We start from the raw sequence: 26,582 nt of genomic DNA, 5'->3' as shown, positions 1-26,582 counted from the left end.
TGCGTTGTCCACAAGCTCGACGGTTGATCTCGCGCATTCGCCGCAAGCGTGGCCCGGTCTGAGTTTAAAATCTGACGGGTTACACGCGTAACCAGTGGTGCACGAGAGTAGGAAGGACATCTACCAACATAGAGGGCAGGAATTAGCATAAGCCATTGTCCTGCCAAGCCGACTGACTGCGAGGAATGGGCATCTGAAAGCTCGCCACAATAACCCTTTATAAACCGCAGATGGAGTACTGTTATAACCGTAAATCGGATGAGAACGTGTATCGCGCGATTTCGTGATTCTATTCGACCCTGTCCCGAAATTACGACTTCCTCCCCAATTAAACGATTATTATCGCCAGCCAGATATTGAGTGGCTCTCAATTACACCCGCTGGATATAGCGATAATACGTTCTAAGCACGATAATCACCCCCTCCCTGGGAAAATTGATTTAATCTGTTAATGTGGTTCAGTGACGCGACGCTATTGTAATTTTGGGAAACTGTAAGTGTATCGATAATTTTTAAATAGTTATATTTCTTAGTAAATTGAATGTTTAAGTGATCTATTTTTTGGACTTCTCCATAATACATAACGTATTTTATAGCTGCAGTTCTTTTTTATCTTCAAATGCATTCTAAATAAATAATGTAGTTCCCATCTCACGGGGCTTCAAGTATCCCATGTATACAAAATGAAGAAAATTAAATATTAAAAATGTAAAAAGTAATTGTTTCTCTCTTCTATTTAAGTAAATATTTATTTAGACAGGAAGGTTTCTGATGCTTTTTTACGAATTCTCTAGGCGTCCTAAATTAAATCTACAACTTTTTATTGAATCATCGATTTTGACTCTTTTTATTATTTTTACTATATTTTCGAACCATATAAACTCCCACGTATCTACGTATAAATATCCATCAGTCCTGTCACGTATTGTTGATTTAATTAAAAACAATTCATTTTACTCGTTTAACCACATTTAAAAATCCACTGTTCCACATTACGAGCTATTACTTTAAATACTGTAATCAAACTATTTCAGGTTAATATTTACTTATCAAAAGTCTTTTATAAAAATCATTATCCACGACGTTCAATATAAAGTGCAACTATGAATAGAAGATTCATAGTCGAAACTATGAACGAGTAGAAAATTCATATGTCATGGTTTCATAACGACCGAACGCGAATTGCAGTCACAAATAATTCCTCAATGATTCAGTGATTCGGGGAACAGGGAAGGGGAAAACCCGATAGGCGCGCGTTTTTCATCGCGCAGAGCCCAGCCGAATGTTCTGCCCGCGGTTCAGTCGTTAATTAAAAGCGTCCAGGGCATTTTTATGCCGAGGAAAAAATCGTTCGGCTCATGACGCAACGCGTGGAACGAGCTCCAAGTATGTTTTGACAAATGACGAACAGCTTAAGGGGGAAGAGAGGCGCGCACATGTCTCCTCCCTGGTCCTCGAGAGGAACTCACTCGCCAGAGGGTCTGCCCTTCTCCCGACATATGCGAATTGTGTGTCGGAAGGATCGTAAAAATCCGAGAGCTGAAGGGACCAATGGGATTTTTCCGTGAATTTTCACACGAGGTCTCGAAACGGGTTCTCTCCTGTTCAATTAAATTTCACTCGGCGGAAACACGTGAACCTACTTTGCCGCTGATTCGTGGCCGTAGTTGGCGGAAAACGGGAGAGAAAAATTCTCTCTAATTCGTCGATGTCGGTGCCACTTAAATGTTTCAATTTTAGTTTACAAAAATTGTGATAGTGAAACGAGACAAGATGAAAGCGCTCCTTATGCTTCTTTAAGATTTGAAGCTAATTATGCATAGTGGTAATGAACGAGAAAACTATTTGAATAAATAACCTACTATATATTTTTAGTTTCACAAGGTTTAGAAGTGTTCTTGCTTTCTTTAAATAAAAAATACATCTACGTAAATTATTATACATAATTTCTAATAAAAAAGCTAGAATTCTTAAATAGAAATCTGTAATTAAACCCCATAAATCCTACTAATCAAATACGCTTATTATCAATCATTGAAATTACCAAAATATCAAAGTAACATTATACGTATAGATTTATTTCTCTATTCACTGTTTCCTATATTCTCATCTAAAAATGACCTATGATTTAATCCTTTCAGAGTTGGTGCACATTACAATATACATAGATTTATAAATATTAAAACTGTGACTGCAATCATGTAATATCCCTCTATTTTTTGAAGTCTGAAGGGGTTAAAGATACATCTAAACGACTAATAAATTAAATTAATAAAAGAAGTCTTCACATTTCTAAGAGAATAAACTCCCTTTTGCTCAAAATGTCTCCAAATCAACAGGAACAAGCAACGCGACGAAGAGATCATAACAAAGCTCAAAAAACCGCCAAAGAAGCGGTCGAAAGTAAACCGAACGTCCGCGGCTCCGTAATTATGTTACAATTGTACGCGTTGCGTGTACATGGCGTAACACAGTTGGATAAGCGGAGTAATGAGGGCGATAAAAATGCGTCGACTATCTATTTTTAGAGTTTTTACGAGTTTTGTCAGCAACAGAGTATCGAGTGCCTTTTTTGTAAACGTAATCGAAGCCTCCAACAAAAACCAATACAACTCAATCAAGCAATAAACGTCACCGTGTAAAAACAATTCAACAATCCTGGAGCCAACTACCCATTCAACACATCCCACAGACACTAACATTAATGTAAAATATAGATTATCCATAGCAATGGATACCAGAATCTCCAGATCGTGTTTTTGGTAAATCGAAGAAAAATGAGGAAAATAAGTGTGTCCACTAACCACGTGCTCTTGGTGGCCGCCATTCCTGACGATGACCCCAGGTCGAAGGGTTCAAACCGAAAAACCCCTGTTGGCACTGGTCTGAGAGCCGAAGAAACGACAAACGCGCACCACCTCCGCGGTCGGGAGTCGGCCACTGACTGAACGTGACTCTGATTCTCTGGAACCGGGAGGAGGCTGCGTCGACCGGTCAGGGACCACGAGCCTGCGGCCTTCTGACACTCAAGTCACCGTCAATTTCTCCCTCTCCCTTCGTCTCTCTCTCTTTTTTTCTTCCTCGCCTGTTGTCTTTCGTTTACACCACTTCGGGCTTATAAACAAACGACCCCTTACGGAGAATTTGATTTCAAACAGTCTGGTTTCTTTTGCTATCGCTCGTGCCGTCGTCGCTGTTTGGATGTTGCAATAACATTGTTGTAGTTTATGTGTCGATATGGGGTTTGAATGCGGCACTTGTTATTTCGTGGTGTTTACTGTTGGAGGTTTAGAGTTTCATAACCGTGTAAAAGGTATAATGAACCTACAGAGTAGTTTTTCTAATGGGAGATGTGATCTGGAACTACTGACAAGTTTCATGAAGAATATTTAGAGACCACAGGGGAAGAACTTGATAAATTTATTTTTGTCGATTTTCTGTCTTATATGACATCTGTTAGATAAAGGGTGGTGTATTCGTACGTCAGAGTTGGAAAGATAAAAATGTAGATAAATTTCAGGATATAACTACTTTCATATTGAGCTTACAGAGAAATAACTTGATGAATTCATGTGAAACAGGAGACTAATTGACAAGTCAACGAGAAACTCGAAATTATTAAATAGTTAGTAACCAATTTTGTCGAAGAATGTTGGCTGCGCTAATAACATGATTCGGTTTTATTATTTCCTAGTGTCCTGTTTCAAATTTTAAAATTGGTCTCTTGTAAAATTTAGAAATGTGACTTATCAAGTTCTTCCCCTGAGGTCTTCATTTGTAAGTGAATTGAAAGCAAAATATGGTTGGAGTTACTTTGAATGGTTTGAGAAATACATATACATATAACAGTTGGCATACTTTGAGAAGAACAAGAGTTATAAATTCTGAAGACGCATTCATTCGTTCATTCAGTAATCTACGTGTATGTAGGTATTCAGAAACTTGACTACCATACCCACTGAAACTTTGCATGTTACGTTCATGTCGTAATGAGTGCTGTAAGATACAACAGGGTTTAAAGTATGGTGTTTACTGAAGTCTTCGTTTGGAAATGTTTGTTGTTCTTGGAAACCAGATTCAATATGTAAGATAAATAAGGGGACGATTTAAAGAAAAATCAGAAAGAGAAAAAGATTGTTCTACTAGAATTATAAAAAAAATTACTATATAATCGTGTGATTAATAGTAGAAATTCAGAGATTCATATTTGTTTAACTTATTTATTCTGCCTCTGCACAAATTTCCAAAAACAAAAGAGCTTTCATATTATTACCTACATTTTAAAAAGCAAAATTGTATAACAAGATATATCTAATTAAAAAAATAAGCTTGATATTAGCTTTAATAATAGGACTTCTGCCTGTTATTCTATCAATCACACTATTACAAGTAATTCTTACTATAATTCTCGTAGAAAAATTGTTTCTCTTCCTGACTTTTCTTTAAATCGTAATAGGAGGAAGATGAAGTACTTTAGATTTAGCCATAGGCAAGGTTTATTAAGTTTAGTAATAGGACTTTTGGGAAAACCTTCCCTTTTTTATTAAAACCTTCTAAGAAAACTTCAAAAGCCTTACACAGGCTCTTCCTAATCTCAAATCCCAACCCACCCCGACCCCCGTGACCCACTGTGCACCCGCGCGTTCAAGGACGCGGTCCGACAGGAAGACCGATGGCTCCTGGAAATTCATTCAACCGCTCATTCACCCGCTCGCGGGATATCTTAATGAAAAGTGAGCCAGGCGATTTACGGTCGATCGGCCGATGCGCGTCGCGTGGAAACGACCGATGAATAATGTAAAGCGTGCTCCGAGGATGGCCCCTTAACAGTAACCAACGACATTACCGCTCGCGACGGAGTACACGAACGATACCAGAGCGAGACGCCCGCTGAGACAAAGCGAGAGAGAGAAAGAAACGAAAGGGAGAGCGAGAGACAGGCAAGGCGTACAAGGATGCGAAACAGTCGTCCGTGGAACGGTTAATTAAATCTCGAAGGGCGCTTATTGCGTTACCAGCGCTCGTTTGCGTGCACCACGGACCACCCTCTTTCGCGTTCTTCGACCGACCTTCTCTCGATCACGAACGAGAGGAAAGTTCGAGCGCGCCTCCGACGATCGAAACACGCTCCGCTAGATCCTGAGGCGGCGCGCTGGAACTTTTAACGATAAGATTTAATAGCGAAGGAGCCACCGACTCTAGGAGACCGACGGTAAATCGTTTTAACAACTATGAACACCGACGAATTGTTCCCAGCGATTCTTCGCCGACTCTTTACCGCCCCTGTTCTTTCTTTCCTCTTACAACGAAAGGGTAGTTCCAAGTTGCCTGGGGTGTTTTAGGGAACGAGAAGTCGACTTTCCGGATTGTTGTAACTGGCTTAAGTTTCAGGTGGAAATCGTCGAGCTGGTGACCGAAGGGCTTTTAGAGATTTCTTGGGTATTTGTGGTGAAATGGATCAGTATAGCTTGAAGTCATAGAAGTTCTTGATTATAGTTACGTTCTTCGAGACTGAACGATAAATTATATACGAGGAAGGAGATGATTCAGTTCTAGAAACTGGGATTCGAAAATTACAGGAAATATATTCAATTAGATAATTTGAGAGTTGTAGCGTGGATATTGGAATACCTATCTGTTGAACTCTAATGCTTGAGCTCTTAATATTAGAAAATTAAGAAATCAATCAACGATAATATGGAAGTTATGTGAGCCAGCTCTACCACTTACATCTTCCATAACTCCAGAATAGGCTATTAATACGTAGGTTAAAATCAGAACCTTGCCACTCGCCATAAACTCGTCAATTCACCCTAAGCCCACAGCGAGGAAGCACTGTATCTAGCACTGTCAATTTAGCGTAACTTACTCTCTGATATATATTTCAAGTAACGGAAGACTTCCGTCGATCGTTCTGAGAAATGAAATTTCCAAAAGGTTCCGTGTCACGTCAACGCCGAATATATTCGCCACTTCCTAAATAAACCATTTATCACTATCAAGACTTCAACCAAATTCCCCTTCTGAACGAAAGCGTCACTATCTTTCCCCCAATTTCTGTCCACGTGCAAGCAACAGCGTACCCAAATTCGAAATTCAGCTAAGCAGACACGCGATTCGAGCCCCGTCCTCGGAGGGACCTTCAGAAAATACGATCACGGTGAAAAGATAAAATAAATCCAATGGGACTAACCGTGTACATCGACGGCGCATGGCGGCTGGTGGTTCCCCGTCCAGCGGGAATCCTCGATGGAAAATGCGAATCCTTATTTCGTAACCACACGCAAAGTCCTGGATGGAACGACACTGACTCGAGAGGTCCTCGCGGAAGGACGCGCGCGTGCAGCTCACGGGAGAAAACTGACCGAAAGAAGCGCGGAACACGGAGAGAGAACCGACCCCCGATACGCGAGCTGCTTTCGGTCGTCGAGAGGGAAAGAGGGAGCGTGGGAAGGGGGGGAGGAGAGGCAGAGAACGGCTGGTAACAGAAGGCTGGGGAAGGAAAGAGGGACGAAAAGTGGCGAAGAGGGTGGAGAACCGAAAGAGAAGAGCGAGAACGACGAGCTGAGGGGAAGGGGTAAAGATGGTGGGGACTCCTTACTCATTCATACTCAGACGCCCCCGCAAATTGCGAGCACCGTCTACGCTGTTCCTTTTCTACGCTCGAATTGCGACCAATGCCGCTTGATTAACGAATTTGTCGTACTCGATTTGATCTTGACCAACTGATGCGAGGGAACGCGCGGCGATTCGTCGCGAGAGTCGTCTGCGAAGGAGTTTAGATTTGGAAGAGTGCCATGGGAAATACGGTACCCCCTGTTCAAAATATTCTTCTTTTGCATGAAGACCAGGGAGGAAAAACAGGAGAACTTGATTTTTTAGTTTTTTTGGGGAGAACTAGTCTGAAGTTCATATATAGCATCCTTTCAACCCCTAGAAAATTGTAAGAAAATTGATTGTCTTTTTAGTAGCTGTTCCCTCGCATTTTTTCAAAGATTTATAGATTTATCCTGGGACAATAGTTATTTTGTAATATCATTCTACAATTTTCATCCACTTATGTTCTTGGATCTAATATCCCACTCACCTCCTCCTCTTGAGTCTCTTTTCGCTGCTACTTAGATGTCAGAAAAATAAAAGAAATAAATCAAAATAGATCCATTCTGTTCCTATCCTTAACGATCTCCATAGACATATAAGACAATATATGTATATAATTATAATTCTTCTAAATAAATATTCCATCATGTTGAAAAATGCATTTAATATTTAATGAACATATTCTTCGCAGGTCAAAGATATTTTTGTGATTCTATGGTCAATCACCTACTCCACAGAATATTATATTACAATAAACCCTACAATTTTTCATGAAGCTCTAAAACTTCAAAAAAAATGCAAATTCAATTTCTTAGATCCGAAGAACAAAATCACCCTCTTAATTTTGACAATTCTAATACCTCTTATATATATGTATATGAACATCTATGGTGTAGAGTATGTGCTCAAGTTAAGCATAAACCATAAACTATAAACCCTCGAAAAATGAATGAAACTCAGTCAGCCCTCCATCCCATTCAAACAACAGTTACTGAAACAAACTGTACGATACAGAGGCACGCAATAAAATGCAGGATATGCTCAAAGACACATCGTGTCGAGTGAAATAGTAGAGCCATAATCACGCTTTTAGGCGAGAATTCCATTCCGCGACGACACATCATTCGCGCTCACGATTATCGGACGGGCCCGATTAGCGTTTGTTAATTAACACGCGGCACAATCACATGAACAATACGCATCGCATGAACGATACGCGTCATATGAGCGATGCGATTTCGACAGGATGGATAATGAATCTGGGCAGATCGACGAACGCGCTCGATCCGTTCCAACGTGCGCCTTTTATTAATCGCCATTCCGTTTCGTTAATTGCGTCTCATTACTGAATCGCAGCGATCGAAATAATCGCAATTACGTCGGGCGCAGCTGCGACACGAACGATACTGTTTCACTCGAGCTGTATTAGAGTCGTCGCTAACGACAGTTACGAATATCCAACGATGTCGATATTTATTGCGACGCGAGAGCATCATACTGTTTATGTAGTGTATCGTTTCGTAAATATATTCGCGCATTGGCGCGCGAGCGTATCGGCGTATCGATACGCCAGATATGTATATACACGGATGATTCGGTGCATAAATGCACTGGTACGATGGTGTACACGTACTGGAGCATTCGAGCATAAATGCATCGCGACGTTGCATCGGTGTGACTGTGTATAAGCGAGTATAGCATGAAAATGGTGTAACTATTAAAATCGTTATCGCAGTGCACCTATTCTTACTGAATAACAATTTCGATAATTCGTGGCTATCGACTGGGAACACTCCTACCGCGCAGGAGTCGGGCCTTCGTCGTTACCACCTGTTATACGATTCGCGAAATTATGGGAACCTGGATTAAGAGCTATTCGTCTGTCGAAAATGCGACACGTATGATAGTTCGATTCCTGTCGGCAAATCTCATTGACAGAGTCGTTCGATGACAGATCACGTTGCGTATGCGACTGACTGATAGCAGAATTTTCTGTAATCCCTGAGATCACAAAGCCGCTAGTGGCCAATTAGTATTAACAATGCTTGCTCGTGCCATTGTAGGTGATTCTGTTGCGTGGATAGTTTAACGAGATTGGAGGACTATTGGGAGAATTTGTAATTAACGAGTCAAAATGAAAAGAAAATGGTTACTACGCCTAGTAATTTGTATTATACCTAGTAATTGATTGATAGCGTTTCTATATCAGTTTCCATCATTTGAGAATATTATCATGTGGACCAAAACAATTAAGTGCTTTGGATGTGAAATTTACCTACGTTAAGAAACGTAGAGATTCAAAAATCGAAGAAAATATAGTACTCTTATTTTATCGATTTTTTATCGTTAAGTCTAAGCATAGCTTTATACATATATCTCGAAACGTATATCAGTTCTTCATCGCGTATCTTCATCTTCATACTCCAAAACAAAGTTACATGTGTTTAGAGCTGTAATATCGCACAAGTAGATTGTGTATACCTACATCGAAAGAGAAATTGGTCGTACTCAAATAAACAAGCGTGTCTGAAAAGGAACCTCTAAACAAACGTGATCTTGTTCGTAGATTTCATAGAAGCACTGGACTACTATTTATTTAAATACCCTGTAGATATTTTTGGCAAGGAGTTCACTTTGAGTTCAATGTTCTACTTTGTTGAAGAGTCCAATCTCTTCGCTACCATTTTGCCACGATTGGTATAATAATAGAATCTCGTCTAACAAATTCCCATTTCCAAAATTTGTAATTAAAACTAATCTAACTTTTAGACGGATTTATGAACTGATAGTGTCCGAAAGTTTTGGAACTTACTGATGAAAAATAAGGATTGCATCAAAAACTGAAAATTCTCATTTTTCTCGTATGTTTGGAAAGTTAAAATTGTGCTAAAGAAGGCAATATCATTTTCAGGAATAGAATTCAAATCTATTTATAAAATAACTAATTCTAGGTCCATTACTTAACTTCCAAAAAGTATTCCAACACTCACACTCTAAACTTAAATTAAAATATCATTTTATCAGAGCCAAATTAAACCCACTAAAAATCTAATTTTAATAGTCCAGTATCTGGCACGATTACAGTATCTAAATAAAGAAATATCTTCGGAACCGTTAAATTAAGTCACTGGTTATCACCCCCGTTAGGTCACTTTTTCAAAGAGAAGGACACGTGTCCTGTTGCGCAGCGAGAAAGGGGTGGGCGTCAAAGGAAGCAGCTAGTGACCTCGAGAGGCATCGTTTCTATTTAGGACACTCGATAGACGATAACCAAGCTCCAGGATGCGGCCCGATAGAAAGCGGCGCGTGCGATTTAATTCCATTGAGATAGACGACCATTCATGCTCCCGACACAGTTCATTCTCGCCTCTTTCCAGAGAACGGTGCAAGGGTTAACGCGAGATTTTTCCTTGTTACGCCTCCCAGTCGCGACTCCAATGAATTTTTCCGCCCCGTTAACCACCCTTTCGCTCCCTTAGCTCGCAGAGTATCAGATTCGGATCGAAGTTACCGCGAACCGCTCGAAAAGTTCCTATCTATGCTGTAAATACACTCTGGGTCGGTTCAGGAAGCAGAAATCAACCGAACGTCGTCAGAGGAACCTTATCGCCGCGGGTTTAATTAATTTCGAACTGATTAGGGACGAATTTTTGGTTCGTTAATGTAATTGGGTCATTTGATAAACACTTTCGTAACGCGACAGCTGCTTTCGAGGCGACTCCCAAACGGATGAATGGCGCTGATTATACACGTGAAAAAAAAAAGAGAGAATCGGTATTGTCTTTCAGTGTTACAGAGCGATACGCGTGATGAAACGTTGACAGTAGGTTGTACTGGTTATGTGGGATTGATAACGCGAGCTATGGGTTTCTTTGAGGAAAGACTCGTAGCGTTTTAGTAGAGAAGAGAGGCCTTTGGGGGAAATATTTAAGAAAGAAGAAATTAGACAAATGTAAAAATGGCGTACAGCTATAATATCGAAGAAGTACCGCCTGATGATATGCCCTGCGTTGAGCATGATCTACGACGCGCTAAGAAATTTTTACAGAAACACAGTCCAGAGTCGGGGGACAGTCTGTAAGTTTGGGAAATCTTAGAATAATTAACCCTCGTGTTGTATAATATCAGTATCATAAGATAATATAGTAAAACCATCGTGATTCTATTAAGAACAACAGTGATGGTAATATTGTATAAAAGAATTCACAATTTTTCAGTGCGTTAATCTTCTGTAAAATATACTCCATGAAAGTTTTTTTGAACAAATATTAAAAAAGAAATCGTTGAGTTATTGAAAAATTGATTTTCAAATAACATTTCTAAAAGCTTTCGCTCTTGAAAGCTTTGAGATAATTATGAACGCAGAAAATTATTCACAACAACTTAGAAGAATAGTTCAGTCAGTTATCAAAGCAAAAACATTTCCTGTGAAGCGAACTTCTACCTAGATACTTGATTTAATTACTCACGAAAAGAGATAAACGTTGATAGCTAAATATCAAGAGGTCGTTCAAACTTGCCCCCATCGCGCCAGCTAATTGAATAATTACTACTTTCTTTTTAGGAGTTTCCATTTAATAGTTTTGATGTAATATAGGTACGACCACTTAACCGAAGTCTTAGCAAAGATTCTCGCCGAGAGACCAAAGAACGCTGTAGATATTTTCGAGGAGTATAGTAGAAGAGTGAAAGAGGAAAGATTCAAGACCCAGAATAACCACCTTCGAGACCTGTATGTTCCACCTGCGCAGTATGAAGCCGCAAAGAAAATCATGAAATTGTTTCAGGTAGGAACAAGTAGAAATCAGTAGCTAAAATAGGTTCTGTAATTTAGCTGACATAAATCACGTCCCTTCTTTGTATTATCTGATCTTCTATTTGGTCATAGAGTGTTCAGACTACCGATGTAGGTGAAGAAGAGAGACTAGAGGAAGAGGAAGAAGGCGAGGAGAGAAAGAAGATACCGAACATGCTAGATCTTCTGTACTACTTTGAGCAGACTGATGTAGGATTGCCTCGAAGTGAAATGGTGTTGCTCAATTTGTCCATACGGAAGCTCTTGGCTGACGCTCCCGTTGAGAACGTCAGGTAGCACGTTTACAATTTGTAGACCAAAAGTAATAAAGGCTGTACAAACTGAAGAACATACATATTTAAAATAAAAACATCCAGATAAATACAAGCAAAATTGAACTGAATTTCTCACTTTCCATATCAAAGATTTTGGGGCAAAATCCTTGGAAATCCCAAGAACTATTACATAGTGGAGGCAGATCTTCAAACAGAAGAATTGAACAGACGATTAGAGGTAACAAGCATCTATTCTAGTTAAATGCAAGTGGATAAGGTTTCATAAACTAGCTGAACATGTTTTTCACTGAAGCAGTGGATGAAATAATAACTTGTCGACTGATTCACGCGTAGGCATTAGCGCAAGAAGAGGAACAGAAACGTCAAGAAGAGCAGGCGAAAGCGGAAGAAGCTGCAAGAGCCGCAGAAGAAGCTGCTGCAACTGCCGAGAGAGAAGCTGCAGAAGGTGCAACGGAGGAAGAAGAAGAGGCTGAAGAAAAGGAGGAGGAAGGTTTGAAGCTCGTGTTTCCACCGCTGCCCACTCATTCGTGGAAACCACCACCGGAAATACCCCTGGAACGAATCGGAACCGGCGTGAATGCCAAGGTACTCATATTTCAACATCCATGTGTTATATTTGCATAGAGAAGCCATGAGAACAAAAATACAAAAATTTATTCGTCCAAAAAAAATAAAAGTCAATAGACTCTACTAAAAATGTACTAAATTTTTACAATTCAATTCTCACAAACAAACAACATTATAACGAGATTTTTCGTAAAATAAATTTAAATAGCCAAGGTAAAACAACTATGAAAATTTTGATGAAAATACGCATGTAATTAAGGGTTAAGTAACATATAAGGCCAGAGATATGATAGTACGAGTAATGCTAGTTTATCAATGCTTCTGTTAATTCAACATCGTGCGTCATTGTAAATTCAGTAGGCTAGAATCGTAGTATATATTCCAAAAACAGCGCGGCGAGTTTGTGTAGCCACATGCAAAGTCATGAAGTACCAGATTAATATGCGATGCGATGCACGACGCGTGTTTTTCATGAACCTTGAGAGTCGACTTTGTTCCAGGTGTATTTTGTATGCAACGAGCCAGGCTTGGACGAGTGGATCGAACTTCCACCAGTCACACCGCAGCAGATACTAATTGCGCGACAGATTGTCCGTTACTGCACGGGAAATTTGGAAACACAGGTAAGCGAAGGCAATATCGTCCCAGTGAAATTTCATGGAAATATGACACGAAGGTTTCCAGCGAACCATTTTTCACGTAGATTCACACTTTCCCGCCGTTCCCTGGTACAGAAAGAAACTATCTACGGGCGCAAATAGCGAGGATTAGCGCGGCTACGCTTGTCTCGCCGATTGGCTTTTACTCTTTCGGTGGAGGAGATGAAGAAGAAGAGCTGGGGGAGGAAGTGGAAGAAGGTGACGTCCTGTGATGGCTTATCTGTGATTATTCTATCTTAATTTTGACCCTTTTTGGCGTGTAGGGACCAAAATTTAATTTTATATGCATTTTTGCAGTGTTTAGTAACTGTAGTAATAGAAATGCATGAACAAGCAAAGTTCAAGTTTTCAAGCTTTTTAAACTACAAATTTTAATTTTATGAATTAACAGACTCGTTGAATAAAAGTGAATGCAACATTTTTGGAGTTCTTTTCTCGCATATGAATAATATTTATACATACAGAGTCCCTTTTCCTGCCCTGCTACCTTTGTCTGGTTTTTACGAGTACTTCTACTGCAATTCAAATGTAAACTACTTTTTTAGGTGGAGCATTGTCAGAGAATCCACACTATGATCCTCTACCTGTTAAAGATCTAGTGGATCCCGCTATGTCAAACTGGTGCCATCATGCTCCCTATATATTGAAACAGGGTCGTACTGTTTGGTGGAATCCAGACAAAAAAGATGAAGAGGTCGATTGAAAAATAATATATTGAAAAATATAACCACAGATCTTAAGTACTTAAATAAGATCAAATGAAACCAATGCTATCGAACGTGTAGGGTCTCGGAGAGGAAGAAGAACTAGAAGACGAAGAAGAGGAGCTGGGAATTGGACAAGCCCAGAGGGAGGTCGGACCACCCCTTCTGACTCCTTTATCAGAAGACGCTATAGTCGATTCGATAATTCCTTGGACAGCCACGCAATCCTCCCGAGTGCAACCAGATTTCGCTGTGGCATTAGTTAGGTCGAATATTTGGCCAGGAGCGTTCGCGTTTGCCAGTGGAAAGTGCGTGAACCCTGGCTCATATTTGATAATGATTTTCCATTAAGTAGACATATCTGTGATATTTATGTGGCTAACAGTGTATAAATTTCGCGAGGATATCGAAGAAGCAGGACGATCACGACGGGGGTGGTTATCATGGAGTGAATCGACCAGGGAAAAGAGATATGATGGGGCGTTAAAGGGAAATTAATGCGCGGGAAATTACGCTAATGTTAGTTTAATGGTGCCTCTCCATAGGCGTTGTGCTAACGTGTACATCGGCTGGGGTCACAAATACTTGGCGTTCAACTATAGTCCACCACCCATGCCACCTGTGCAGGACCAGTATAAAATGGGACCTGAGATAATGGAGATTCAGGATCCAACTTTTGAACAGGAAGAGGCCTATAGGATTTCACGTTTGCCGCCTCCTCCGGTTATTCCCATGGGTAAGAACGACGTCATTTGAATACAGTTAGAAAGACTGTGTGCTATACTGTGGAATTTTCTGAATTATTCGTGTAGGTGAAGAAGAAGAAATGGTAGAAGAAGAAGAAGAAGAAGAAGAGGATGATGAAGATTGAGAGCAGCAACTGAATTATCGGGAGAGCGATGATCTAGATCTGTTGGTAAAATAGGACTGGACACTCGGTTGTGAAGAATTCAAGATTTAATCTAAGTTTCGTACGAAGTTAAGAGTATTTTGAATTTGGATGAGTAGGAAATGGAAAAATTGTTGAAGAGATGAGTGATTGAGTTACATGAGTTATTGGAAGAGTAAGGATCTAGATCTGTTGATAAAACAGGTCGAATTAGATGAATACCTATGGACTACTTCTAGGATGTAGTAGAGAGCACATCGAATGACTTGTTAATTACTTCTAAAGATATCAAAGTTTGAATCATGAATTAAAAATAGATAAATAAAAGATGTATGTTGAAATATGAAACTGTAAATATGTGGTTTGTTTTAAAAAATGTTTGCACAAAATACAAAGAATCAGGAAACTATCAGAACAGAATTAAATTACGGACCAGTATGCAGGACAAACTAGACAGCTTATGGAGTTTTGTATCATATATTCTGATATAACGATTAGTTGAAAACCACTGGTTTTCGAGAGCCCTCTGTGATTTTCAAGCGGAGGATGTAGGAAACATGTTGTGTTTTCGTCACTGTCGCTGGTAATGCCAGTAAACGAGAAAATATTCCTACCATACCAGCCAATCTACAAGGTATCAAAGAAACATGATACAGAATTTTAAGGGTACAATATCTCCCACAGGAACCTACTAGGAAATAGATGAAATCAAAGTTTCATCGATGTTTCTCCACAAAAATTTTATTCTCAAACTTAAACTAGTAAAGCCGAAGACATGTGACCAGCGGTCAATACACCTCTATTCATTACAAAAAGTTTACTAATTAAACATCAAAATCATAAAACGTATTCAATAAACTATTCTGATATAAACTATAAATTATTTAAGTCATCACAAGGAAATCATTCAATGCACATAATACGTAATTATTTTTTAGAATAATTATTCGAATAAGATTACTTTCAGCAAGGAAAAGTACTCTTTATGTCAATATTATCTAAAAAATAATTTTCTGCAAAATTCATAAATATGTTTTAGCTTCCCCTCAGTGATGCCAGGGACATTCTGCCATGACCGAGTGGAGGTACTAGTAGAGAATATCCGATCATGGCAGAATGCCTGATATCACTGCTTTCCTTGAAAAACACTTTTTAGAGATATGTCGCCTTTGAAATACATGTGCGATATGATAATTTTACTACATAAAATACACAAAGATTATAAAAGTCCTACGACAATACTAAAAAAAATATTCAAAAGCTTACCTTTGCGATGATTTCTGGCAATCTGCGTTATTCCATTCGAAATGGACTGCGCGCGCATCTTCGAGAATCGCAAGAATGTCGTTCGATTTTCGCTCGGTAGAGTCTTCTATCGCTCACCTGTTACATACAATCGAAAATGTAATAAAAATCAATCAAATACATCATATACTACCTACATTCCGACTGAGAAATTATAAAAATGTTACTATAATGCATAAAATACGTGATATGTTAATAAATTTTATTAATTCTTGCAAAAATGTCAAAAGCCCTACTTGAATTTCAGCGCCATTACGTTTCACGTGTTCTATGTCTTATAACACTCCGACCTGTCTCAAGCAGTATAAAAGGATACAAAATTTTCAAAAATAAGAAATAAATCGACTACACTTTTCTGCAAGTCGTATAAAAATCGAAACAGAACTTGAAATTCGTTAAATTTGTATGAATTTATTAAAATATGAAACAAAATTAGGCAAAATATATCGCCGAGTACTCATACAATAGCGCAACGAGGAGTACAAATTTTCGAACAAAAATTACTCATTAAAAATATCGACATAAAAGTAAATTCTCTGTTAAATATGTCATAGTACGTTAAAAATAAGGACTCGTACCTTAATAATTGGTGAGGAATTGCTAGAAACAAAATTAAGAACGTTTAAAATGACGAGAAATGCACAAGTCTGACTCCTAGCTCATATGAAAACGGAATGACATCGCGCTGCGGCGCACGCAATTCAAACATAAAGATGGCTACGAATCAGCAATCATGGCGGGAAAGTCAAAGTTGATTCCATTTCCAAATTTCGAACTGATTTTAGCGTCCTCTTTCACTACACAGAGCGAATTTTTTTCAGTATTTACAATACCTGTTATAGTTAAATATTAATTAATATTTACATAACGTATTCAATAACTACCGATAATTTACAGTAATGATCCTGTATCAAGTGTGATGCGGCGTATGTTCCATGTAAGCGAAACTATCAACATAACCTCTTATGAGTTGTGTTAAAATGGCCGGATTATTTCGAATCATAAGATTCACTGGGAAAAGTTTACAACTACCAAGACAGAATAGGAATATTTCATTATCTGCATCAACACGACTTAAAGAAAGTGAGCAAAGAATATTAGATATAAATACTAAGTGAAAAATTACTTGAACTCGTTTGTAAGACGTCATTCATAACCTACACCTTTTAATTTATAAATATAATTTACTTGCCTTCATAGTTCATGAGAGAAAAGAAGGGAATACTTTAATAATTGAAGCAGAAATTAAACCTGACAAAAATGACGAACGATATTTAAAGCCTAAAAATGGAGCATGCCCATTATGTTCTGCTGGTTTGGATGTTAAACATACAGTAAGAATTTATTTCATTGTACAGATCACGCCTTACAATGCTCGTACTATTTATTATGATTTTGAGTAATTTAAATATATTCATAGGATGTTCTTATTCTGAGTCAATTCTTAAGGTCAGATGGTGAGATATTGCCACGTAGAGTAACTGGTCTTTGTAAAGTACAACAAAAGAGAATTAGTTCATTAATTATCATGGCACAGAAAGCGGGTATGTATATTAACAATTATAAGAAATAATAACTGTCACTTGAATCTATTTAGTGGTAGACTAAAAAGAATTCATTAATGCATTACACAATAACTTTTTAGGATTAATGCCAAATATAGCTCCTCCAGGTAGTCATTGTGATCCTTCAAGGAGAAAGAAATGGAAAAAATTTAACACATATTACGATGAAATGACTATTGCAGCTAGATATAAGTAAATAATTTGTAACAAAAGAAATTGTAAAAACTACTCTAAGAATACATCATATGTTAAATTTTACAAGTGTTTCATTTTATTCAACAAGCAAACTGATCAATAAATACTTGAATAAGGAATGTCAATTTTTGCTCGCTATTGTGATTGATTTGATAGAATTTGAACTGATACGATTAGGTTAGAAATCATGCTGAAACGTAGGTTAATAACATCTTTAGGTGAATTTCAAAAACGATACTCGCAAAAAAGCATAAAAATTGTAAAAGGAAAATATGAAGAACAAGAAGTTACGAAGATTCGCAATATCGGAATATTGGCACACATCGATGCCGGTTCGTACAAAATTTGTATATTCTCTCTGAAATTAACCTATCATCATATCGTTCTATTTATCTACAATTGACTGTCACAATGACATTCCAGGAAAAACCACCACTACAGAGAGAATGTTATATTATTCTGGGTTCATCAGAACCATGGGAGAGGTACATCACGGAAACACGGTAACAGATTACATGGACCAAGAACGTGAACGCGGTATAACAATCACGTCTGCCGCTGTGACATTTGATTGGAAAAATCATCGTATTAACTTAATAGATACTCCAGGTCACATTGACTTCACCATGGAGGTAGAGCAGACCTTAAGGGTATTGGATGGAGCAGTAGTTATACTAGATGGTTCTGCCGGTGTCGAAGCTCAAACATTGACAGTCTGTAGACAAGCCGATAAGTACAACATACCTAGAATTATTTATGTAAATAAGATGGACAGGGCAGATGCTAACTTTGACATGAGTTTAGAATCTATTCAGTCAAAGTTAAACGTTGAAGCATTGCCCACTCAATTCCCAATTAAAGAAAAGGGAGTATTGGAAGGTATTGTGGATGTAGTCTGCCTGGAAAAACTAGTCTTTGATAAAAAGGATATGGGTATGAAGTTCACAAGATTAAAGTTATCTGAAAAGGAAGACAAACATTTATGGGAAATGGCACTTGAAAGACGTAGAAAGTTAACTGACAAACTGTCTAATATGGATGATAAGTTAGCTGATGTAATTATTGAGCAAGAATCTTTGGATGCAATACCCTCTCAAATATTACTTGATTCTCTATATAGGAGTACTATAAGTAGAAAGGGTGTCCCGGTACTTTTAGGTAGTTCTTACAAAAATATAGGAGTACAGCCTTTAATGGATAGTGTACTTCTGTATCTACCATCTCCTGAACAAAACAAGTATTCAACATATTATCGCGCCTTTAACAAAAAACTATCTGCTAGAGCATTTAAAATTGTTCACGATAAGCAAAGAGGACCGATCACCTTCTTCCGAATTTACACGGGAAGTATAGAAAAGGGTGCAAAACTTTATAACGTTCACAGAGAAACTGCGGAACAGAGCAACACGTTATACGTTGCTTGTGCTGATGATTATCATGAAGTACCCAAAATTGATCATGGTAACATTGCTGCAGTTACAGGCCTGAAAATTACTACAACTGGTGACTTAATAACAACCAATGCAACAGCAGCCAAGAATGCAAGGACAACTCTAGAAGCACAGAAAGATATTAGCCCAGAAGAAATAGAAAATTTCTTTACTTCAAATTCGAAGATTTTGCAACCTGTTTTTTTCTGTTCCATAGAAGCACCATCTCTTTCTACTCAGGCAGCTTTAGACACTGCCCTTCAGCAACTCGAAAGAGAAGATCCAAGCTTGAAAGTAACTCAAGACTCTGAAAGTGGCCAAACAATACTTGCTGGTATGGGTGAATTGCACATGGAAGTTATTAAAGAAAGAATTAGATCTGAATACAAAGTTGATGCAGACTTAGGCCCTTTGCAAATTTCCTATAGAGAAACTATAATAGAACCTGGCAAAGACACCTTCACTTCTGAGTATAAAATAGGGAAGAGTAATTACACAGTTACAACAACTCTGTCATTGATACCAAACTACCAAGGAGATAACATCTTGTTATTGGATAGATCACCAGAGTGCATTTCGAATATTGACAAAATACCCCAAAGAATGATGAAAGTAATTAGAACTGCCGTTAATTCAGTTATGTTACACGGACCGAAACTAAGTTATCCAGTGGTAAATATGGGCGTGAAATTACATTGGCTGGAATATGGACCTGGTACACCACCTACAATAGTCACTGCTGCTATTTCGCAAAGCATTAAAAAGGTACAAATTATTAAGTTGTATTAAAGAATGACAATTGCATGTTAATTTTATAGAATTTTAGTGAACAGTATTACTATTACTATGCTTAATTATCCACAATAGATTTCTTCTCCTTTGCTGAAGTTTTTCCATTTCCATTGCCTGGTTTTATTGTAGGTAGTAGCAATAAAGATCTAGGCTTGCGCTCTAACATTGTTCTCTTCGTGTTCTGTTTCGGTAAGAAACACTCGTTCAACGGTATCTCTTGATGGAAGTACCTCTGCTGCCAACTGTCCCGTATGGATTTCATAGCGTTTTCTTCTTTTTGCTTGTCCTCAGTGGGTATATATGTTTCGGTGAACGTTCGCAGGACATTGATCTTTTTCAGAGCATCTTCAGAAACAGCGGTCGAGCCGAAGGATTTCTGTTTAGCGCTCAGTGAAGGAATAGCGTAACGCTTAAGCTTTGTCTGTTGTTTAAACTCAGAGATGTGTGGTACAGGTGTAGACTGTCTGTCGAAGAAATCATTAATTAATATGTCTGCCTTCATTTGTAAACTACGTAAAAAACTATCGTTTATAATCTTGCGTCCAATGGAATCTTTAGCTGTGTTGCATGCAGTCTCATCTGCACTAAAATTCTCATTACTATGATGCTTCGATAGGCTCTTAATCTTGCTTTTGTTTCTCTTAGCGCTCGTTTGCGTGGCTGTTTCAACGCCACGGATACCCCATTTCTGCATGTAGGAATCGAGGAACCCTTGATATAATTTGGGACAGATTTCCTCGTTTTCGTAGTGTTTGTCTATGAAATAAATCCTTCGCAAGCGGCAGTTCCCAGACACTTGAAGTCTCTGTGTAACTGCGTACTGACTCTTGAAAGCTGCTTGCGTTAAATGCGCTAGGTTTAATTCCAGTTTATTCCAACCTGTTTCTAGCTTCACCTTCACACGACATATCACACCTTTGGAGCTCTGTTTTTCGTTCTCAGAATTCGAGAACTGAAAGTGATGCAGGCAATTTTGGGTGTCCAACACCTGGCAACCCAATAGTAGCATTCAAAGATTAATAATCGCTGAGGTGATAAAGGATAACTTAAGGAGAGATAACCATCATTACCTGCACTTGCAAACGACATTGCAAATTTAGATTCTTTATGATCACGACTAGGATGGGTAATTCGATATTGAGAAACTGGGACGAATCGTATGGGCTGAGGATAGAGGTGCCATATCCATTAGGTTGCTCGAAGTCCTGTATTTCAATAACCTACCGGTCATTTGTGAAGAAATTAATTAGAAGCTCTTGAAATTCATTGAACAGAATGCTAATCTCTCGATTAACATCATAGAACGTACATTCTCTAGCAAATCTGAGTCTAGAATCTTACGAATACGACCCGACTGCGATTGCTGTTTGCTCCAATATTCTAGCGGTTTATCGCTAATACTGCACAGGAGGGACACATAACCAGCAACCATTAAGTTGCGCAGTTATTTTGCCAAATTAATGAACATACATGGGGATTTATACTTTAGGATTTACATCTTTCTGTTCGCTTGTCTTCTCGTTAATTTTGTTGCTCAAAAACGCGACCAACTTCAATACAGCGAGGCATTTCATTTGAAGCTATCTTCCATCGAAATTGCTCGATTTTCTTTTTTAACTATACTGTTGTAAATAATGGAATAAAAATAGTATCATATTCTATTTATTTAGTTAATGCAGAATTGCACGGTTATATTATTGGAGCCAATAATGTCCCTGGAGGTCGTGGTGACTGAAGACTATTCGACTGGTGTCCTTGCAGATCTACCAAAGAGGCGAGCTGAGATTCAGCAGATCGATGTGCGTGGTCCAAACAAGGTAGTAGATAATGATACTCTTCATACTAATCTATTAAGGCAAGAACAGTGTAATTCTAATTTACATTATGCAAATAGGTAATCAAATGTTTCGCTCCACTGGCTGAGCTACTGGGATACTCAACAACGTTAAGAATACTTTCATCAGGCCATGCAACGTTTACATTAGAATTTGATCACTATCGACGGATGGATCCTATTAACGAAGCGGAAGCTATTAAGAGGATAACAGGTTTTTGTTAGAAGATTGTTAAGATTGTTACACAATAAAAAACAATGGTAAAGGAAAGAGAGTGTGAATGTTACTTTGAAAACTGATACACATCGTTGTTACTTTTATCAAAATCTTTTGTATTATGAAATCAGCGGTTCAACTTTACAAAGATATAAATTCGATCGTCCTAACGTAAAAAGTTATTTGCACGTTGTCCACTGAACGTTTACTTTTCAAGAATCGAATGCTGCGCTCATGAGTATTCACAAAGGCAGCTATGCTTCGACTTACAAGCTAGCAGAAGTAACAATTTTTTACTCCAAACGCATCATTATTATTCTCGATAATTACACATTTCTCAGTTTCTTTTATTCGTTCAATCTAATCAAAATATATTGCAGCATTATCAATGGTGCGTTATAATCTTTCCTTATACGATCATCGATCGCGGCCATTAATTGCGAGACTGACTTTGAAATCGAACAGGCCTTAAAACAATCTCGACGACGAGCTATATTAATAAAAAAAGTCTTATTATCGAAACATCAAAGATCAATTTCGCAATCAACAACCGCGTATAAATATATTAATATTGCTTAAGATCATGCAAAAATGTCATACATAGTAAAATATATGTATGTGTATATATTATATGTATTGGAGGGATTAAATGTTATGGGGTGAGACTTGCAAACACGTCAGTTGCACATAAATTTTCTCTCGTATGCGTCTAAGAGCGGCTTGGACGAATTTCAAAGGCAAAACGAATGCTGAAGAGCATTCGCGGAGTCTCTAATAAAATATATGCATCTATACACATATAATTATTATATATACGTATGTATAATTTTCATCGTGTTAAGCCGCTTTAAATAGGTTACACCTTTGAATCGTGCGACACACGACTGGGATTGTTAGGCACAATTCAAAGACATGATCGTAATCTTAACCTAGAAAATGTTTTGAGCGCTAAAATCGATTGCCTTAAGATTCCTACGCGCGATTCTTCTTTGATGTATACATATATATATATATAATTAATAATATAAAATTTTCTCTTAATTCAATTTCTTAAAAAAGAAAGTGACAATCTTATGTATGCTCGTTACATATTCTAATTTGTTTTACACGTAAAACGTTAAATACAATTACATATCACTTGCGTATGCAGACACCTCTCAATCTGCGACTATAATTCGTTAAGATGCAAAAAATATTTCGCTCTCATCTTTTTTACCTCTCTAACGCGACAACAAGAAACCTCTCTCTTTTTAGCCTCAAAACGAATCGAAATTTATTACACGGAGATGTAAAAATATAAACAGCTCTTATTGGATGGACAAATCCACGACAGATGCAATACTGAATCTCTCTTGATGCGACCTCATCTCGTCGAATAAGCACGATTAAGGCGACAGTTACCAGAATCTCATGATAACGGTAACCAGTTCTATGGGTCCTTCTCGCTTCGCTAAGTATTCACCAGATATAATCAATATCAACGTAAACAGTACAACATGATCCCTTTATTCTATCGCTTTTTAATCCTCTTTACAAACACGACTTTGTGCGTTGAGCTTCAAGTTGACGAACAAACAAATCGTTTCGATCGTCGAAGAAATGCATATCAACGCGCGCGTTTCCCATCGATCGTCCCAGACCCGACGGGAACATGCTCGCGATCGCCTCCCGTTAAAAGTGTAAAAGAAAAAGGAGGAAAGACAAGTTCTCGTTGCAGAGGGTCTCCCTTAATACTGCCCAACAAGATCAACGTTCAATAAGTCAATGTACGTATATGGCAACTGGGTGATGTAGAAAAAAGAATTCAAAGCTTCCTTCGCGTCGTCATGGTTCCTCCTCTCTGTACAATTATACGATTCCCGCAGAAAAAAGCAAATATTGCATCAGAGAAACTCTTCATTCGGGATCGTCCTCGTTCGATCCGTACTCGAGATCATCTTGGCGTCACAAGGTCACCAGCTTTGGTGGATTCGCATCCGGAGAGCTGAGATCGACCGCAGACAGGTTATTCCTCTGCTGCGTCGAGCACGATGGTATCAAAGGCGTAGATACTGGCGTCAGACCTGTACCACCTTCCATCAGGGACTCGAAGTTGAAAGGTATGCCGCTCGTAGGGGTCGTGATTGGCATCCCTGCGACGTCCATCGATGGTTTCATAAACGACGGCGTTTCAACCGTTTTGAAGGTCAACGAGTCCGGCCTCTCCTTCGGTTCCGTGAAGATGGGCAAGGAATTAGGTCTGTTATTATTGTCAAATCCTACTGGCAACGAGTTCGGTCTGTTCGGTCTCACGGCGGCGTTCACTATCTGTTCTGTTCGTTTCACGCTTCCGGCTAACGGATTGTTTGTTAGTGGATCGTTAAGTGGATCCTCTACTAATGCGTCCTCGGCCGAAAGCTCAGGCTTTATCACGGGCTTGACATCCGGAGGAGACGCGGAACGAAGTCGACAGACTGCTCTGTGAGCTTCCAAAATGAACTCCAACTCATCTTTGGCTTGCTGCAGTTGATGGATTTCCTCCTGCAAGCTCTGCTTCTTCTGTTCCAAGCCCTCAGTCTCCTGCAAAAAGCATTTTCCCATTACCTAACTGTACACTTTAAAAGACAGTGATTACTTTCATATGATTATCCAAGCAAACAATATAAAATCAAAGAAACCCCTAACTATCTAATCTTCAGTACTCAAAATCTTTCCCCTTAGGCTATCAGCTGATAGATTCCTCAACTTACTTCTAGCAGGGCATTGGTATGATCCATCCTCCGCTTGCGGCATCTGGCTGCTGCCATTTTATTCCTCTCCCGCCGTATCTGTCGTCGTTCCTCCTCCTCGGGTGTCATCCCGATCGTTCGTGTGGGCCTTCTGCCGCCCATGTTGCGCCTCGCTGGCTGCTGCTGCGGCTGTGTCTGTGGGGCCTCCACGAGGGTGGTGTTCGCGGCCACGGGGGCGGCGGTGGTGGTAATAATGTGATGCGCCGCCGTGTTTTGCGTTTGTGCTGGCGTCGGTTGTGACGGTTCAACCAACGGTGGTACGAAGCCTGCTTCGCGACTGTGCGACGCCGACTCGCTGGTCAGCTCCAGGAAAGTCTGCTCGATGCTGCGGAGCGTTGTCGGCGTCAACGTCGGCGTCGTCCTCGTCGGCACTCCGCTATGTAATCCGTCCAGGGATACCAACTGCAACAAACAATGGATACATACGTCAATTTAGTGCTGAATTCGAGCTTGTGAATAAATTTAAAAAAAATTTTTTTATTTAAATCTGAATGACGTATTCCATCGCACACTTATATAGTAGGAGTGGCTGTGCGATGAACGCCTATGGGCGTTTGGTAAACATAGATAAGAGATACTTCTGGTTATATCATATATTAGAGATCTAAGTTTGAAAACTTTATCATACGGCTCAGTTAATGCAATAATGACACAAATCTGAATTAAGCCATTTCTGAGTTATTAGTGTAGATGGAGTAATTACTAATTACAGCACTGAGTGGTGACAGTCCTGATAGTATCTCATTTTTCACGAAATCGTGATTTTGGAATTAGGTCACTGATACAGCAAATAGGGTGATACTAAGTCCACAAGACAGATTAATTTTAATCCTTCTTTTGCATTTTTTGGTCTCATTAGACCTGTTACTAATATGAACAGTCACGATTTCAGAGTTTCCTTTTCTTTAAAAATATCAGTTATTTAACACAGTGAAACAATGGAGATTGCTGCGCAGCTCGATGACCGTGCAAGAACATAAAACGCGAGTTCGCCAGGTGCAAAGAGATAACGAAACGGCTAGTAAACAAATGGTTCCCCACTGGCAGCTGTGGAACGCGATTGCCTTCGAAAGGTACTGCGCATTAGATCGCCGCTCATTTACGTTACCCAGCCAGACAGAAGAAGTTCGTCGTATTATCGACGGGAGCCGTTAAGCAACGTGGAACCCGATTCCAGCAAACGCTTTCGTTCCGAAGGAAAAAGAGGGCGTTGCGCAACAGACCAAGGAGGAGAGGAAAAAAAGAATGAAGCAGAAAAGAATATTTAGGAGAACACACCGATGGAAAGGTACTCGACACACGTCCACCATCGTTTATCTATATTATCGTTTCCTCTTCGCCTCAATACCGCGAACGGCTTAATCCACCAAGATGCGAGCGATAAAAATATCGGTGATCCAATAGCCGATAAGCTATCATGCGAGCCAGATAGATCGTCGTGGGTCACGTTTCAAGGTATGCGCATCTTTATCGTCAATCATCATCGCTAAAATTACGACAAATTATCGACGTTCTAGACAATTATCCCTTGATTTCTCTTTTCGCGTTAATCGTCCATCTTCCACTTTATGTTTACAACTTTACACGTTATAAAACCTTAAGTAAATACGATGAGCTGTTAGTGTGAATTTGGAATCGGTGTCAATGGACTCGTATTCAGTGTTATACTTGAGTCTCTCACGAATGATAAAATTACACACTGAAGAGATTAAGACTAAATTGGAATGTTTTTTTCGTATAGGTATCCACTTCAAATATGTAGGAAAATTGGTGACTCGAAACAAATATTACATTTGTGATAAAATCACAATTTTCGGTACTTGTGTAAGTGGCTCAATCGGTAGAGCACTTGCTTGTCAATCGTAATGACTCCAGCTCAAATCCCCCCTTAAGTATAGTGTTGCTCCCTTGATATAAACTTTATGGCTCACTGACAAACTTATAACAAGAGACCCTATGGTAGCCC

At 39.0% G+C, this 26,582-nt stretch overlaps 5 protein-coding genes across 6 annotated transcripts in view; 3 read left to right on the top strand and 2 right to left on the bottom strand.

The window, feature by feature from the left end:
• The first annotated feature begins 10,558 nt into the window (after positions 1–10,558).
• Rsph4a (Radial spoke head protein 4a) lies at positions 10,559–14,620 on the top strand. The gene is made up of 11 exons (XM_076378512.1): positions 10,559–10,677; positions 11,198–11,387; positions 11,489–11,688; positions 11,821–11,908; positions 12,025–12,276; positions 12,759–12,881; positions 12,962–13,115; positions 13,463–13,611; positions 13,703–13,929; positions 14,167–14,357; positions 14,434–14,620. The coding sequence occupies exons 1-11, from the start codon at positions 10,559–10,561 to the stop codon at positions 14,490–14,492; spliced, it is 1,752 nt and encodes a 583-aa protein (XP_076234627.1). The 3' UTR covers positions 14,493–14,620.
• A 2,113-nt stretch (positions 14,621–16,733) lies between these two features.
• On the top strand, positions 16,734–17,659 carry Mrps18a (mitochondrial ribosomal protein S18A). Its single transcript, XM_076379373.1, has 4 exons — positions 16,734–16,898; positions 17,016–17,149; positions 17,236–17,359; positions 17,461–17,659. The coding sequence occupies exons 1-4, from the start codon at positions 16,781–16,783 to the stop codon at positions 17,574–17,576; spliced, it is 492 nt and encodes a 163-aa protein (XP_076235488.1). The 5' UTR covers positions 16,734–16,780; the 3' UTR covers positions 17,577–17,659.
• Positions 17,660–17,679: 20 nt separating this feature from the next.
• Positions 17,680–21,891, top strand: Mrrf2 (mitochondrial ribosome recycling factor 2). The gene is made up of 4 exons (XM_076379370.1): positions 17,680–17,907; positions 17,999–19,770; positions 21,468–21,614; positions 21,692–21,891. Exons 1-4 carry the CDS (start codon positions 17,763–17,765, stop codon positions 21,854–21,856), a joined length of 2,229 nt encoding a protein of 742 aa, XP_076235485.1. The 5' UTR covers positions 17,680–17,762; the 3' UTR covers positions 21,857–21,891.
• Positions 19,799–21,468, bottom strand: LOC143179929 (uncharacterized). Its single transcript, XM_076379374.1, has 3 exons — positions 21,107–21,468; positions 20,868–21,017; positions 19,799–20,785 (listed from the first exon to the last, which is right to left on the bottom strand). Exons 1-3 carry the CDS (start codon positions 21,227–21,229, stop codon positions 19,856–19,858), a joined length of 1,203 nt encoding a protein of 400 aa, XP_076235489.1. The 5' UTR covers positions 21,230–21,468; the 3' UTR covers positions 19,799–19,855.
• Positions 21,892–23,333: 1,442 nt separating the features above from the next.
• The window catches only part of LOC143179926 (transcription factor kayak, isoforms A/B/F-like), a 35,914-nt gene continuing 32,665 nt past the window's right edge, over positions 23,334–26,582 (bottom strand). For both annotated transcript variants that reach the window (XM_076379371.1, XM_076379372.1), the window contains exons 2-3: positions 24,578–25,018; positions 23,334–24,407 (exon numbers count right to left, since the gene is read on the bottom strand). In XM_076379371.1, coding sequence (XP_076235486.1) covers positions 23,793–24,407; positions 24,578–25,018 — 1,056 coding nt within the window. In that variant the 3' untranslated portion in view covers positions 23,334–23,792. The remainder of the gene's footprint in view (positions 24,408–24,577; positions 25,019–26,582) is intronic.

Source organism: Calliopsis andreniformis, chromosome 5, assembly GCF_051401765.1.
Source record: "Calliopsis andreniformis isolate RMS-2024a chromosome 5, iyCalAndr_principal, whole genome shotgun sequence".
In the NCBI taxonomy this organism is placed as follows: Eukaryota; Metazoa; Arthropoda; class Insecta; order Hymenoptera; family Andrenidae; genus Calliopsis; species Calliopsis andreniformis.
Note: the sequence above shows the minus strand (reverse complement) of the source record. Positions and strands in the feature narration are given on the sequence as shown.

Bases quoted from the DNA above. Each gene is read 5' to 3' on its own strand.
- LOC143179929 (XM_076379374.1), bottom strand. From the start codon at position 21,229: ATGGTTGCTGGTTATGTGTCCCTCCTGTGCAGTATTAGCGATAAACCG. The intron at 21,018-21,106 runs GTACGTTCTATG...AATGACCGGTAG, and splicing joins ACTCAGATTTGCTAGAGAAT to GTTATTGAAATACAGGACTT. The intron at 20,786-20,867 runs GTAATGATGGTT...TTGGGTTGCCAG, and splicing joins AATGTCGTTTGCAAGTGCAG to GTGTTGGACACCCAAAATTG.
- Mrrf2 (XM_076379370.1), top strand. From the start codon at position 17,763: ATGCTGAAACGTAGGTTAATAACATCTTTAGGTGAATTTCAAAAACGA. The intron at 19,771-21,467 runs GTACAAATTATT...CTATTTATTTAG, and splicing joins TTTCGCAAAGCATTAAAAAG to TTAATGCAGAATTGCACGGT. The intron at 21,615-21,691 runs GTAGTAGATAAT...TTATGCAAATAG, and splicing joins ATGTGCGTGGTCCAAACAAG to GTAATCAAATGTTTCGCTCC.
- Rsph4a (XM_076378512.1), top strand. From the start codon at position 10,559: ATGGCGTACAGCTATAATATCGAAGAAGTACCGCCTGATGATATGCCC. The intron at 12,277-12,758 runs GTACTCATATTT...ACTTTGTTCCAG, and splicing joins GAACCGGCGTGAATGCCAAG to GTGTATTTTGTATGCAACGA. The intron at 13,612-13,702 runs GTCGATTGAAAA...TCGAACGTGTAG, and splicing joins CAGACAAAAAAGATGAAGAG to GGTCTCGGAGAGGAAGAAGA.
- Mrps18a (XM_076379373.1), top strand. From the start codon at position 16,781: ATGAGTTGTGTTAAAATGGCCGGATTATTTCGAATCATAAGATTCACT. The intron at 17,150-17,235 runs GTAAGAATTTAT...ATATATTCATAG, and splicing joins GTTTGGATGTTAAACATACA to GATGTTCTTATTCTGAGTCA. The intron at 17,360-17,460 runs GTATGTATATTA...ATAACTTTTTAG, and splicing joins TATCATGGCACAGAAAGCGG to GATTAATGCCAAATATAGCT.